Source organism: Sander lucioperca, chromosome 4, assembly GCF_008315115.2.
Source record: "Sander lucioperca isolate FBNREF2018 chromosome 4, SLUC_FBN_1.2, whole genome shotgun sequence".
Lineage (NCBI taxonomy): Eukaryota > Metazoa > Chordata > Actinopteri > Perciformes > Percidae > Sander > Sander lucioperca.
Window position 1 is genome coordinate 8,829,125 of NC_050176.1, and position 16,658 is coordinate 8,845,782.

At 39.1% G+C, this 16,658-nt stretch overlaps 1 protein-coding gene across 2 annotated transcripts in view; it reads left to right on the plus strand.

Moving 5' to 3' along the window:
• The window catches only part of prkcaa (protein kinase C, alpha, a), a 164,218-nt gene that overhangs the window by 135,809 nt on the left and 11,751 nt on the right, over positions 1–16,658 (plus strand). For both annotated transcript variants that reach the window (XM_031289500.2, XM_031289501.2), the window contains 3 exons: positions 3,390–3,470; positions 6,230–6,337; positions 13,798–13,938. In XM_031289500.2, the coding sequence (XP_031145360.1) occupies positions 3,390–3,470; positions 6,230–6,337; positions 13,798–13,938 (330 nt within the window). The remainder of the gene's footprint in view (positions 1–3,389; positions 3,471–6,229; positions 6,338–13,797; positions 13,939–16,658) is intronic.

The window sequence follows — 16,658 nt, forward strand, 5'->3', positions numbered from 1 at the left end:
GAGTAAGGAGTCAACTTTTTGTCTGTATTTCAAAAAGCAAGATATCAACCTTTTATATTTTATCACATGCTCCTATTTGGATTATACAGATCTTTAAAAGGACCTCAGTTTATATTTCATGTTTTGGGTAAAGTTACTTAACTTGTGTACTGCCGCAAGATTTGCTACACCTGCTTCTTCTGCTCCTCTTCCTGCATCTCACTGACACAGCCTGGCCTCATGGTCTTTTTTTTTACATCATGGAAATAATACAGTAGGTAGTGATAGACACAAAAACTCAGAAATTCAACAACACAGAAACTATAATTTAAGTGATTGTATTGATAAACAGATAAAAGATTACACAGGTATTGATCATATTTATGATACAAACATTTTTATTTAATATTTCATTCTTTGTAAATGTACCTGTATAGCATTTTCTTCAATGCTTCCAACTGTTTCCATAGTTCCTCCATCAGGCTGTCAGCAACTGCCTGCGTGCATGTCTGTTCTATACAGTAAATTACACAAATGTTTTATTATGTATATGTAGTGTATTTTTATTTTGGAGATATTTGTATCTAGCTTCATGTTGAACTGAAAATACAAGAGACAATAAAAAGAGCAAAATGTGATGTATTGAAGAAGAACTGATCACATCACACACCTTGTGACAAATAAATGTGTGCCATATACAATCTTTCTGCTTCTTTAACTCTCACAGCCATAGTGACATTCAAAGACACATTAGTGTATGTGTATGTGCATGTACAGTAAGTCTGGGCACATGCTTGCCTTTGTGTATGAGGGTAAACACGTGGATGTACTGGGTGTTCAGCCGGCTCCCATCAACCCTCAGGACAGCGTCATGACAGTGGAGTGCAGAGCTGGTGTGTTTGTCCATCTGAGTGTGTTTGTGTGCGTATGTGGGCTCCTATGGGCAAGGCAGAGGACAGGTGTTTATAAGCAGCGAAGGTCATAGAGCTATACAGGACGGATCTGATTTCACACTGATCTACTGTAGGCGCATGTGTGTGAATGCTTCATACATTTGTGTGTATCTGCATGCAAGTTTTTGTTTATTCATATACAGTATGTTGTCCATACATGTGTATGTATGTGTGTATGTTACTAAGCTGGAGGAGTGTCCTACGTCCCAGCATGTGTGCAGCAGAGGTCAGACGTTACTCAGCAAAGGCCATATAGCTGTACCCTATGCTGGTACACACCTAAAGATGTTTATGTGTGTGTCTGTGGTTCACCATATTATCCTGTATGTCTCTTGCCTGGTTTTAACATATGTGCTTGTGTGCTGTATATGAGCCTGAATTGCACATATGCACATGGCTGCACCAGCTGCTGTTATATGGCAGATAAGGCTCCAGAGAAATGAGTGGATGTGTAAGTGGGTGTGAAGTGTAAACAGTGTAACAGAATGTGTGTCTTCTGAGTGGTGTGAATAGGGTCAAAGGGTAAAAGCATTTACCTTGACCAATGTCGGAGAAAACCATGGGAAATCTTTCTGTCACCAGAGAAAATGTCACAGTTGCGAGAGGTTTAATTCATAGGATATCCAGTGAAGGATAAATATGCTATTTTTGTTGAAATTCTTCACCTTCTGTGTCTTAATTTTTGTTTCTCTGTGTCATTGCCTTTGGATGTAAAAGATGTACCTGCGATAAAATTATCCTTAGTGTTTTATGAGTTAAGATATTAAAGAGGTTTGAATAAATTTGTCTCCTGTAATAGACCTTCCGCATTAGACATTAGATATTAGATATTAGTTTGCAGTGGTAGCTTAACTTTATTAGCAGGTGCAAAAGGTTGTTGAAAGACAGGGTTTTTGGATAAGACTAATTTATACCCTTAAAACCATATAACCCAGATCAATAATAATGTTTGCAAGAGTCCATAACCATTTCTGTCACAAAGTAAAAATCACGAGCTGAGGGAAGAGTGAGTGTTGTCAGTATTCAGAAAATTTGGAAGGACTGAAACAAAACAAAATGTAGCCCTTTCACATGTGCAACACTTGCCAGTACAGAGTTGTATTCACAATGGCTTCACTGTTGTCATTTCCGTCTTGAGCTTGTTTTTGTGAAAAAAATGTCAACTGTGTTTTTCAGCTTCAGCTGCAGCAACATTATACTAGGTGCTCATATCTTGAAATGATCTCTGTGTTTTGTTATCTGCTCCCTTCCTACACACCAAATGCTCCCTTATTGTCAGAAATTTTGAGCTTCTTATCTTCTTTGCTCAACCATGGCAAAAGTTATTGTTGCAGATGATTTTAAATTGATGTAATTCAGGGGCCATCCAGCATTTGTCCCTAGTCACAGCTGTGGTCACACCCTTGCTTTATACATATTCTTTGTCTGGATCAAACCACTGTATGAAGAGCTGTGATCTGTGAGATGCATGAAACAGGATTTTCAAGGCTGGTGTCAAACTTGATATGCTTATGTCTGTAGCATTTTAGGGCACAGTTGGCTTAAATATTTCTATAAATAAATAATTCTGCTTTACCATTTGGCAACTTATCAAGGACATTTGGAAAAGAACAATTTGTGAAAAACTTTTGATGTTGCATTGAGTAATTTAATTTAATTTTAATTAATTTTTTAAGTGCTACAATATCACAGTCATTTAGATTTGCATAAAAATGAGACAAGCAATGGCAGCTTGCATGCAAAGATATGCAACCATGCTGGGAAGAGGCCCATAGAGTATATTGCTGAGGCTTTCTGAAATTGTTCTGTCATGGATTTACAAAAGAAGATTCACGTTCACATATGTGATCTGAACATCAAGATGAAGGTTATAATATGTGGGAGATTTATTGTGTGCTGGATTTAGTAAGACTAAATTACATTACACAGAAGGAGTGTATACGTTGTGATTAAATAATGTGCTATATTTTTGCAATCTAATCATATGTACTTTCAGTGCAGACAGAAGTAACAGAATATAGGATAAGTAATTAAAATTGTAGTGGATGAATACTGTACATACATATGTATAGGACATGTGACTGGCTGCATATAATCTCCAGATCCAAAGTGATCACATGCATGTTGGGATCTAGTTCAGTGGATTAGTGCATGAATATGATTGTGGTATAAGTGGTAACATACTTTGCTTTTTTCCGTAAAGTAGTTTAAAAAACGCATCACGGTCTGAGTGAACCTGGATGAGATGTCACAATGAGATGAATGCCTATGTTTAGGTCCTGAGTTTACACACAGCACATTTTTCTAGTCCCTCATTTGTAAACAGATTAGTGTAGTTGTAGACTCAGTAAAGTACTGCGATGTTGTCTAATGAATTTCAAACATATTTGACATGATTGAGACAGGTTGTTTGAGTAAGGCTGAACTTCTGAGCTTTTTCTTTTCCTTCCTCCACAGATCATTGCATATCAGCCATATGGACGCTCTGTAGACTGGTGGGCATATGGAGTTCTGCTTTACGAAATGCTGGCAGGACAGGTGAGTGGTGTAAACACATAAACACACACAGTACTTTTTAGGTAATTGCCTGCTACAGATTATTCCGACAACTTTACACAGACACAAGGTTGCTCAGACTGCTCACACTCACTTTATTCCCACATTCAAGTACCCCTGAGCAGCAAGGCTCGACATAGGCCTAAATGTACTCAGGTGGTGCTTCCTAAAGACCTTCCCTGCAGCACTGATAGTAAATACTGAACTATATACTGTACAGTACATACAACACCTCCATCTCCTCTCCAGTCATAGGCCATATCCTATTTGGTGTAACCTTTCGCCCTCTTTGAATGTAGTCAGCAGAGCTTGCAGGTCAAAACTTATGGTTGAACAGAAGAACAGTTTTGCTCACACTGCCAGTGCTGTTTGACTTTGATTATGATTGTAATTCTACATGACTGGAAGCTTACCAGACCTCTGTAGCCCGCCCCTCATCTATGCTTGACGTATAGGCTTGAGGCTGTTCAGGCTGCCACTACAAGCAAAACATATCTGAACCTCTGACTGAACTGTCGGCAGTCGAGTTGCATTGGGGGTAACGTAGGCACCGATGTTTCACAAGGAAAAAGAATGTTGGGAATATAACAGACACTATCTCTGGTTCTGCTGCATCGATTTTGATCCTTTTATTTTAACTGTCTATCGTGTCCAACACTGTTACAGGAGTACAATACTAAATTGGTGGAGTACTTTTTTAATAATAAAAATACAACCTGCTGTCTTTTTAATTTAATCATTTTCTGTTGTATGTGTACCAATTAGTGTGTTATTTGCATCTGGGCCCAAAGAACACAAAAAGGCCAACTCTGGTTGCAACACATTTTAAGTCCTACTGTATCTTTTTTGAATTGTTTTAAGTGCCTTCATTTGTGCCCAAACTGAATAAAGTAAAGTTCTCATATCTCTGCATTTAACAATTCCCTTCCATTTTTTTGTGTTACCACTGACCTGTTAAAACTACTTTTTCAGTTTCTTTGTTTATTCCTGGATACAGCACGGTGTGCTGCCAGTGGTCATGGGTCGATATTCTAAACAATACTCTCACTTACTGAAGTGAACGTATCGATAATGTGTTGGCTGGTAAAGAAGAGCTTCTTCTGAAATCAGATACAGGTATTCCAAGTCAAGACAGGGAGGACATGTAGTGTGAATATTGTTATAAAGATAGCTCCTGAGGAAGAGTACCAAGCTTGACTTGTGTTGCAGTCGGAGTGACTGCCAGTCAGAACCTTTTTGTGTTCTTCAGGCCCAAGTGTCTGCATTTGTGTAGAAATTAAGGTCATTCAATTTTCTCACTTGTTACTTATTTACATACTGTATGTTACCACTAACCTGTTTGAGAAGCCTACTTTTTCACTCTTACTTTGAGGTTTGTTTAACTAGCATAGCATTAGCCTGAATCTAAATAATCTATATGTGGTGGTTACATTAGATCAATGTGACCTCTTCACGGATTAGCCTAGCATTCCAGAATCATCAGAATCAGAAAGGGCTTTATTGCCAAGTACGTTGCACATACGAGGAATTTGTCATGGTGTTGTTGGAGCATGTCAGACATACAAATATAAGAAGGATAAAAAGATATAAACAATATAAGTATAAACATATAATGACTATGCAGTCTGTGCAAAATGCAGAGGTTTCAGCATCAACCTAAAATCCCATTCTAGTGGAAGTTACAGTGGAATCAGACCGTGTCAGAGATAAAAAAGCGTGATCACCACTTTGTGAAAGGTGCAGCCATAGCTTAATATATTGTCATTACTCACCCTCTAGATGTACTGATGTAAATTGCTTTAAATAAAAAAAAAAAAGATGTCCTTTTTATCAAACGTTGAGAAAGTAGAAAAATCTCACCCATCAGATGGTTTTTACAGGATGTAATAAAACATGTATCCAAGAATCAACACTAAATGATGTATTAAGACATGTATGACTTATTAACATATTGTTTAAGTAGCTCCCATTCCAAAAGGCCAAAACCAAAGTGCATGTACATGCAAAAGCAAGCTCCTCCACAGGAAAGCAAAACATGCAGATGGGTATGTTTTTTATTCCCAAATTAATTCTAGTGTCAGGTCTTAAACAATTAACAAAGGTTTTAAGATGTTCCCTTCCACTGTTCTTCCCTGCCTTGTGTGAAATCAGGTAAAGAGGGCATGACGTAGACAGGCTATCTCTACCCGAAGGGGCCAGTGGAGTGGAAATGACGAATAATTCATTTTATGGACTGTCAAAACACCCACATTATGGTTACTGATGATAACCATCCAGTGAGCAGGAAAAAGCTGGGTCATCCACTCCATTTGCCCTGCAAGGTCTTCCTGTGAAACGTGTTCGCACAAACTCTGCACTGTTCCTTGATTTTGTCTTTCTTCAGTGTCTTTGTTGTTTAGTGTCTTCTCTCTGTCTTTTTCTTTCTTTCCCCCCCTTATTCTCCATCTTGGCTCCCTGTTTAGTCAAATGTGTGTCCTTATTTCCTGCCCTCTTTATCTTTATTCATTGGGGAAAAAACGGTTTGTTTTTTTTTCTCATAAAATTTGGTCAATTTACCTGTCAAATAGAGAGGGCACAAATGACAAAAAAATAAAACTGCTGAATCCCTGTGGTGAACATGGTGACATTTTACTTTTAACAGTAAAACGGTTGTCAAGAGAACAGCAAAAATATATTCATCCACCATGTGATAATGGATGAAACACCAACAACTCTCTTAATATTATCTCCTTCCACCCCAGCCTCCATTTGATGGCGAGGATGAAGATGAATTGTTCCAGTCCATTATGGAGCACAACGTGTCCTACCCCAAGTCCATGTCCAAAGAAGCTGTCTCCATCTGCAAAGGGGTAAGCGGATGTTCTTTGCCCTCAATAAAAAAATCTTCTGCCGTTTTAAAGCCACTTTTTGCTGTTAAGCAAAATCCATAAACATAATGATAGGTGAGTCTATATGGTATTCATAAACATTGTACCTGCAGTCAGTGGGGCAGCCTTTTCTGTTTTACACATTCCGAAAAATGCACTTAAACTAAAATATATGAAACCTGCCCCTTTGAAAGACACAGAGCTTAAAATACTGATTTTCAACCCAGGTGGGAAAAGCAGCATTTTAAGCGGTGTGTCTTTCACACTCCTCACTGAAGCCAATATAATTCTTCTTATAAGAGGGGGCTACAAGGTCACTTGTGACTCTGTCTGTGATAAGTGCTATATAAATAAACTTTACTTACTAAATATAAATATACTTTACTTACTCTTCCTGCTAGTTCAAAGTTTTTTTTGCCTTTTGGAGTTAGACGTAACATATGCGTAAGAATGAAGTGTAAGCTTTTTTTAAATACTGTGTGGGAGCTCATCTACAAAATCCCTGTCCTTGTCCCACTCAGTTCTCGTGTCTGTGACATTTGCATTATTAAAACATTGAAGAAAAAACGGTCAGGTCATCCAACATATTTCTCACAAGTTTGACTGTCTGTAAAGTGTTTTAAAGGGGTGATAGAATGCAAAACCGATTTTACCTTGTCATAGTTGAATAACGACAGTTCGGTGGGTAAATAGGACATACATAGAAGCTCAAAATCCCATTGATACCCCTATCCTCTGCAAATCTCACATTTTGAAACTGCCGCTGAAAACGGGCGAATCTCAACAAAGCTGGAAGCTGACGTAATCATCCCAAATCCTAGTCCTTGTCACGCCCCAACATTTGCATAGGCTACACCACTGACCTGAGGTCAGCTTAGTCTTCTGAATCTAGCTAGGTCATGCAGATCTCCAGAGGTCCGCTATTTAATTACTAAATTCACTTCTGAGACTTTTTTATGCGAGAAATCAACTATATAGAGGTCAAATATGGGCCGTTTTACGAAAATTGATGGCTAATTGCAAATTTTGTCCGACTATGTGTCGGAGTTCAGCAGGAGCTCAGCAGGCTACGTGACAGCGGCCGGGGCTGCCTTGCCGCCCGGCGTGTCCTACTTCATAGACCCGCTGTGAGCTAGCTGGATCTCCGTCACGAAGGGAAGCCCGCGGTGCTCCATACCCGCGCAAAGTCACCGGTTCTGGGTTATTGGACTACAAAATGCCGAGGCCCTGATGGAGCTCCAGGACCTGCAGCTAGCCGCGATCTTTACCCATAGGATTGAAGGGACAGTAGCAGCTAACGAAATCCCCAATGTTCACAAAAATGCATTAAATTGAAATCGGACACCATAGTTAGCTTTATAAGACCTTGGGGTATATGTTATATAAGTGGCGTGACGAAATTCAAACTGTAAATAGACTTTAATTATGCCGAAAGTGAAGCTAACTAGCTAGCCGCGATCTGTACACATAGGATTGAAGGGACAGTAGCAGCTAACAAAATCCCTTGCTAATGTTCACAAAAATGCATTAAATTGAAATCTGACACCATTGTTAGCTTTATAAGACCTTGGGGTATATGTTATATAAGTGGCGTGACGAAATTCAAACTAAATATACTCTAGTTATGCCGGCAGCTGACAGCCAGCCAGCTCCGTGGAGCCCCGAGCCCCAGTAGTCCAGTAGCCGAGAAACGGTGACTTTCACTGGGTATGGAGGTTGCCGTTTTCTCGTCAGACTGTGTGGAGCTCCTAAAGTCCGACACGTCTTACCAAATTTGCAATTAGCCATCAATCTTCGTAAAACAGACCATATTTGAGCTTTATATAGTTGATTTCTCGCTTAAAAAAGTCTCAGAAGTGAATTTAATAACGAAATAGCCCGACAAACAACATATAACTTTGCAGTGTCTGAAATATGAGACCTGCTGTTCGTCTCCAATGTGTTTCTATGGGGTTCGCTCAAACCAATCAGCGTGCAGCTCATCTAAATATTCATGAGCATACCATATTTGGAAGAAAAGCTCTTGTTCCAAATAGAGCCATATTCACAGGGTAGTTAAGGGCCTAATGAAATAGCATTCGGGCAATTTTCAGCCCAACCAATGTTACATTGTTACAGCAATCGACCTCTAGGGTGCATTGCAGTAAATTGTCTTTAACATATAAAACCTACAGTATATTTATACACTAATGCAGTAGTTATTATAACTTATAATTCTAAACTGAAAACTGGACAAAAACAATTACTGTATACTGGCTAAATGGAAAACGTGGACAGTCAAAAGGAAACCCCTTTTGAGAAAATTTAATGATCATGTCAATTATTTATTCCTATTATATTTTTCATTACATTAAACTGATATGCTATGATTATGAGATTTTGTTTCCACTGCCATGGGTATATGGCTGCTGGATCTCCAGAGGCAGAGGGGACTGACCAGTAAAGTGGCTCAGTGCAAGTCAAGCATTTTATGGCAGCAGCATAATGTTTTTAAAGCAAATGAAAGAGGAAGGAACACAGGAAAAACATAACATTTTGTTTAGATTTTCTTTAGGACACTTATATAACGGATTCACTGAAACTCCATGAAATTTGCCCCACTTCGTGCTTCACAGAATAAACAATAAGGCAAAAATCACGTGTAGGAATTGTGCATAAACTCACTTATTTACACTCCTCTTTGTATGCACTGTAGAAAGAAACACTGGTATGCCAATACATGGTCATCCTAAGGGAAGCTGGTGTACATATACAATATGGATGAATCTTGGCGCTGTCACAGTCACTGATGATATGAGGTGCCGCTAAGGACTATTTGATCAATAAAAAAATGAGTATTACTTTAAACACATTCTTTATATGGTTCATGTCATGAGCAGCAGAGACTCTGGTTCAGTTCCTGGCAGCAGTGCTGAAGATACAGTAATACTGTTGGTAACAGAATAAAGATTATAAATCATGTGTAAATAAACCTTGCTTTTGTTGAAATGTCTGGAGATACTCACAAGGGTATACAGAAAAGCACGCATTTGTGTAAGTGTGTCCATATAAGGAATTTAATAGTGAAAGTGGCAGTTTTATTTCTGTCCAGAGGAAGTGCAAATTCAATGAGCTGTGCAATAACATGCTTTGTCTCCTTGTCCCTTCCTCAACTCCACTTGTGTCTATTTGTCCCCCTCTTTGTGTGTGTGTGTGTGTGTGTGTGTGTGTGTGTGTGTGTGTGTGTGTGTGTGTGTGTGCGCGCGCGTGCGTGCGTGCGTGCATGCGTGTGCGCGTGTCCTGGTGTGTCCTGGTGTGGCCCAAGTCCCTGTCTCAACCCTTGTTTTGGCATGGCTGCAGCACTTCCTCTTCATAGATATATAATAGTGCTTTTCAGCAGCCTGACAAACAAACGAGAGAGAAAGAAAAACAAGACAAGGTGGTTAAAGGGGGAGATAAAGAGGGGAAGGAAGAAGACAGAAAACTGATGCTAATACAGCGTAACTAACTCAGTAGTAGTAACTCAGTGAAAAGGACACAAAATATACAGTATATTTGTTGTATGCAAACATAAGTATTCTTGTGGAGTTTTATTCTGCAACTGTTCATACATTTTTAGCAAGCCTGTGTATACTGTACATTTCATTAAATTTTAAATAGGTCACAGATACACATTCATCTAAGCAATGCTACCTACCTAAAGGTCAGCTATTAGAATGCTGTTGTAGTTTATTATGAATACTGGAAGAGAAAAAGAATGAGACAGATATACATAAAAATTGTGTTATGAGTATAAGTTGTGACGTAGAGGTAAATATCTGTGAAGATTTGGCACTTGATTCATTTGGAAATAATCTCTGAAGCTCGGTAGCAAAAGCATCCAGAAAGTAAGTTTGCTTTTGTATTGTCAACAGAAAGGGTCAAATGTAAGCCCAGTGTGGTTTGTCTTTGATGTTTTGCCTCAGTAGTTCGCCCGGTTCTCTCAGACTGCAGCAAACTAATTGGGTTCTACTGGATGATGATGGTGTGTGTGTTTTGAAAGCCTTGGTTTACTGAATCACAGAGTTTAACTGGCCAGAATCCTTGCTGACTGAGAGACCCCATCTGTTTTCTCTTTTACTTCATCATTCTCTTTTTCCCTTTATCTGTAACGATTTAATGTTCTCAGCAGAAACAGCAGGGTAACTTCGAAGTTATGTACACTTTGTGAACACATGCAACTTAACCTTTTGCGTGAGATTTGAGTGCTAACAGTTTACAGACAGAATAATCAAATGCTCTGCATGAAATGTCAACACATTTCTTTTTTCAGGACCATTATCTATCACATTTATGCAAAGTATTTCAGCTGCTCAAGTAAAAGAAAATGCAAAAGCTTGAGCGTTTGATTGACATGGTGGCAGGCCAACAGTCAGTTTCAAGGACATTTTAATGCGTAAGGTGTGTGTCATTTTAATGGTGACAGCCTCGTGTTTGCAGCAGGATGCTTTCTCACTGTCAGTGACAGTCGTGTGAACAGACAGAAAGCTGCAAATGACTTTTTCTTCCTCATCAACAGCTGTCTGATGTACTCTGCCAGCTGGATGCACTCTGTTAGTTCAGATGTGGCCCAGCCCACGGCCTGTATGTCAAAGGGGCTTGCTGTAGGAAAGCTGGCCTGCCAAAATCCTGCAAGTAAAAAGTTTGCCATTTTAGCTTGTCATTTAATAATGTATCTCTTAAGTTATATTTTTCTTCAAAAAGTTAAACTGTAGAAAATCTGGCAGTGCAGTGATGTATCTGTAACTGCATACTTTTCTTTCCATACTGTATGCACAATGTACATACCAATAGAAATTCTTTCAACCTAACAGCGAAAGATATGCTGGGCTGTTTACTCATCGTTTAATGTTTAATTTAAGGTACAATGTAATTCAATATAAAAATATAATTGGAGTTAGAGTGGAATTCATTTCAATTTAAATAGTGGAATCAGATAGAGTAGATGGGATGAATGCAACAATGTAACACAATGCATTACAGGAATACATAGATTTCTGTTCTGTTGTATCAATACAGCAGAAGAGAGCATGAAAGCAGAGCTAGGCAGCAGAAACGATTGACAGCTTGAATTTTATATTGATTGATTGATTGTTTCTGTGCATTACACAAAGCTCCTGAGCTGCTAGTCAGATCTTGAAAAAAGCCAAATGCAAAACTGCTTAAAAAACAAAAACAAATGCAACCATGTTAGCGATGGGGCTATGGGTTGTACATGTTTACCATAGACATATGTAGACATGAGAGTGGTATCAATCTTCTAACTCTTGGCAAGAAAGTAAATAAGCGTATCTCCCAAAATCTCAAACTATTCTTTTGAAATAATTTAGCAAACAATATTAAATTTGGTGAAGTTTAGTAATGAAACCTGTCTTGTCAGACTACTGTAAGACTGAAAGTGTTTGTGTCAGAGACTGTGGTATTATACTGTAGCTTAACATTGGTGACAAAGTCTACCCTCTGTGAGGGAACAAAAAAAACAACACTCACAAAGCATGATTGCTAAACATGATGTCATAAAATTCAGGAGAACTGCCAAAGTGACTGAGCTGCATGTGAAGGTGTGCATCACAGATTTGGGATTTAGTGCTGCAGTCTGGAGTGCTTGTGTGTCTATGTATGCATGCATGTATGAATTCGTACTATTTAAAAAAATGTACGCTGCACGAAATACCAGAGCATTTAAACCAAGCATTTAAACTAGCTCAGTCACACAGCTTAATTTCCATTTCAGAGTCAAGTGCATGAATAAGTCATTTTGTCATTGGACAGTCTCTCTGTCCATCTCCAAAGGCGTCTTTCCCTTCCTTAGCAATTTAATCAGGACAAATCACTGCACTGAGCCGGGAGCGTTAATGCAAAAAAAAAAAATTATGTAAAAAGCATGACTGGTGAAATTCCATGTATACACTTAGAAAAACAAGCAGCCAGCCAGCAATTATGTTTCATTATGAGTGGGAATTGTTTTAATGCATTTAAAATAGGCCTGTTTGTTACCTCCTCCAGACCAACTCGTGTTGTTTATGCAATCAGCAAGAATGTACAGGCTCTCCATTTGTAAGCTTGACAAACAAACATTAAAATACTTGTAATTTTAATTTAATTTTTAATTTTTGAAACATTAATTGAATAATTATGTTTAAGTAATACCAATGGGCTTATTTAACAAAGAGATTTTGCGGATTCCTGCGGGTACTTTTTTTTATTATATCGCTTTTTAGTGCCAATATTATGCTAATTTTCAGGTTCATAATTGTATTTTGAGGTTGTACCAGAATAGGTTCACATGGTTTAATTTTCAAAAAACACCATATTTTTGTTGTACTGCACATTGCTGCAGCTCCTCTTTTCACCCTGTGTGTTGAGCTCTCTGTTTTAGCTACAGAGTGAGGCATCACACTTCTATCCCATCTTTGTTGGGAGTCGCACATGCGCAGTAGCTAGGTACTGCGCAGTAGCTAGGTAAGGACTACTAGCTAGAAGCTAGCGTTGCTAGCGGTTAGCCACCTCGTTCTCAATTGCAAAACACTGCTACAACACACACGAGTTCACCCTAATCTACAAAAGAAATTGTATAGAACTACTTACATGTCCCTCGTCTGCAGGTATTCCGCTCAAAGTTGGAAGTGCGCCCTCGTTTAGAAGAAGTCTCCTGGCTAATCCTGCCTTGTACTGACCGAAGTTGGAGAAACAGCTAGCTGATGTGGTATTAGCTAAAGTGGTTAGCACACACCAAATGTTTCGGCTTATGACGTAGACAGCCCTGCCGATTTTGACCAGCTCACCCGGAGACTGAAGGCAGGATACATTCAGAAACCCGTATCTCACTCAAAAGTGAGCATGGATGGGATTTTTTTCCCAAGTTTTTATGCATGTGGAAGCACCAGAGGCACAAAATAACACCCTACACTTCATGTTGTCTGCGATGCCACTGGAAGAGGCAGCAGTTCTCTAAAGGTAGAACAAGCAGATGGTCGGTGGGAACAAACAATTATATCACTGTTTTTCAGACCCATCTGTTTAGCTGTCACTTGCTGACCTAGAAAAGAGGTGGAATCACATTACAAAACACATCAGTGAAAGAACACGAAAGTGGGAGAAAAGTGAGGGTTTTCCTGATGCACTAACACTGACCCCTTTTGAGAGAGATATATCCAAATGCTGATGTTCATTATTTTTTCTGTGATCTGCTAAATTAAAATCTGCACACACACTGTACTTTGCATGACTGTAAGTGAAAGTGTTCCCCATTTACTCAAGAACTTGAAGAAAACTGAAGTACTTTTTCTTTGAAGTTGAATGAAAACAATTATGCGAGTCATGCATTCCACACCGTAGGAGGAATCACCACTGCGATCCTGAATGAATTTATAGTATTTTTGTTCTTACTTCATGTCCTCCTTTTTGTTTCTTACTATGAGCAGCTGATGACCAAACACCCATCCAAACGTCTAGGCTGCAGCCCAGAGGGAGAGAGGGACATCAGAGAACATGCCTTCTTCAGACGCATCGACTGGGAACGCCTTTCGAACAGGGAGATACAGCCGCCCTTCAAGCCCAAAGTGGTAAGTACTGTGCATTTATATTTTTACCGTAGGCAATGAACTTGCTTGGGGTTATATTTACACTTCATACTCTAATTAAGTGTGAAACTGCTTAGTATAATTTCTGTAACCAAGGTCAAGATGATTGGTTGCCTCTCTCACATTCATTTAGCCTTCATTAAAATAATATTTTCCATTACACTTATCTGTTTCTGTCACAAAGGATATGTTGCTGTTTGAGCTCTATTTTCATATGAATTCATGGTGCAAAGTCCAGCATGGAGCCAGCAAAGAGGCATTTTCCTGAGATGGAGTAATTTCCTTACCTACACCTGTTCAGTATTTGGGTGACTTGCCATGCAACACAGCTGTAGCAGAGGGACAGTAGGGGGAACATCACTTAATTCGATTACTTCCACCTTTTTTATGCACATTTTCAATTAAAACACATTTTAAATGCATTAAAAAAATTGGAGTGGAAATGCAGGAAATTCACCAAAAATGTTTTTACACTTGATTGAGATGGAAAAGTTGGTATATCGACTTAGTGAATAAATCATGACGTACACAAGGAAAGTGACTGAAACATCCACTGAACCTTTCGATCCACTGAAGAGACGATAAATAGCGTTTGAAATCTGTGTGGACCAATGAGGAGACTGTAAACCTCCTGGAATTAATCCATGAAACATTTTTACGTCATCTTGTTCCGCCCTCTTCTTCTGCAATGGTTTAAAGCATAATTCTCGCCAAAATGCAACCTAGGGTCTTTTTGTGAATGTACCTGAGTCAAACTTTCGTTTAAAAGCATATTTAGGATGGAAGCGTCACTTTTAAGATTTACCGTATTCTCGTTTTTCAGGGCCTTTTGAATGGGAGTGCTAGGGGCACTTTTATGCTAGCCTCAAAATAGTTCTTTTTAAAACACTAAGAAGGCTCGACACAACATGAAACTTGGCGGATAGCGTAAACAACAACTGCTAACGTGAGTTGCTCAAAACCTTTCTTTTTAGTAAACTCTGTGTACACAAACAATGTTTTCAATGCTTTCGTTAAGGCGTAGAGCCCCTGGTGATACTTCGAGAAAAGTTTCATGTTGTGTTGAGCCTTCTTAGTGTTTTAAAAATAGCTATTTTGAGGCTAGCATTCAAAAGGCCATTTGACCGAAAAACGAGAATACGGTAAATCTTAAAAGTGACGCTTCCATCCTGAATATGCTTTTAAATGAAAGTTTGACTCTGGTACATTCACAAAAAGACCCTAGGTTGCATTTTGGCGAGAGTTACGCTTTAATGGAACTGGACTGGAGAATTAGCACCACCATGTGTTTATGTCGATGTGTCAATATTCGCAGTACGGTAGTGGTTAAAAAAGCACATGAATTCACTTTTTATTTTGCACATTTTCTAGAAATTCAGATGGAAACCTGACAACTTGCAATCCAGTAACGTCTACTGCCACACAAATAGCTAAAGTGCGCCTCCACTCGACTGCACTTTGCACCATGCACCAAATTAGCACACTTTGTCTTTCCTTTGTCCTGGTGCACTTGTTGGGCAAAGTGTCTTTGCTAGTTTAAGACCGACGCAGCTGTCAATTTCCCGTCCAGCGCCCGCGTCTTTAAATAGCAAATGCACCTGCGCCCATTTTTGCACCCGTGAGCGTGCTGGTCTTACAGGGAGGTGTGTTCAAGTGAATTTTGGCGTATTGCTATCTTGAGGCAGCGGGAAGTGATCGCGCCATTGACCAACAAAAACCTGGTCTAAAGTCAATAGCGCAGCATTTCATTGTTTTATTGTAACAGCAAATTAGTAAACTGCGCATTCATCTGATATTTTTAGAAACTATGAAAACTTTGCTTGCAATGGAAGAACAGTACCATCTCCTTTTTTTGTGCCATCCAACACCTTCACTTTGTGCCGTAACGCAATCAACAATCTTCCCTCAAATTCAACACAATGTTAAATGCTATTCTTGACAGTGTCTTTTATGTTTACAGAAGTTCCACTTTCATTTTGTATTACTGTGGTAATGACTAATTGATGCTAAATTGATTTGAACTGATGTATTACACCCTCTCAGACCATGAATGGAACAAGACAAGTAAGCAAATACAAGTTACTAAACCGCATGCATTTAAAGAAGGAAATACAGATGTGCTCATCACTACAGGACAAATCATGTTCTTGGCTGTTTGTTTATCAACTTGTTCAGTCAGATTTGTCAGGGAAAGTGTAAGCAATGTAAGTACGGTAAGTAAGTTTTGATACATTTATATTCACAGATGTTTGAAGTTTAAACAACGTGCACATACAGTTAAACAGGTGGTGCATAATGTAGCAATCCAGACAAAGTTAGTTGCAAGTCATATAATGTGTTAAACACCAACTTTTGGGAATATTTATGAGAAATATGTCCTGTCTCTACCTCTCTAATTGATGGTCTTGGTTGCACTTAACCATGCCCAAATCTGAACTGCTCAGATGCTTCAAAAGACCACCACCCCCAAGCAACGCAAACACACACATGCACACGCACACACACACAAACACACACACACACACACACACACACACACACACACACACACACACCAGAGATGGGGACTTGAGTCTGAGACTTGGACTCGAGTCGCACTTAAGTCGCACAAACAGCTGACTTCAGACTTGACTCGGACTCGACCCAAAAGACTTCAGACTCGAGCTTTGAGACTCCTCAACAACCTGTTTCATGCAATTATT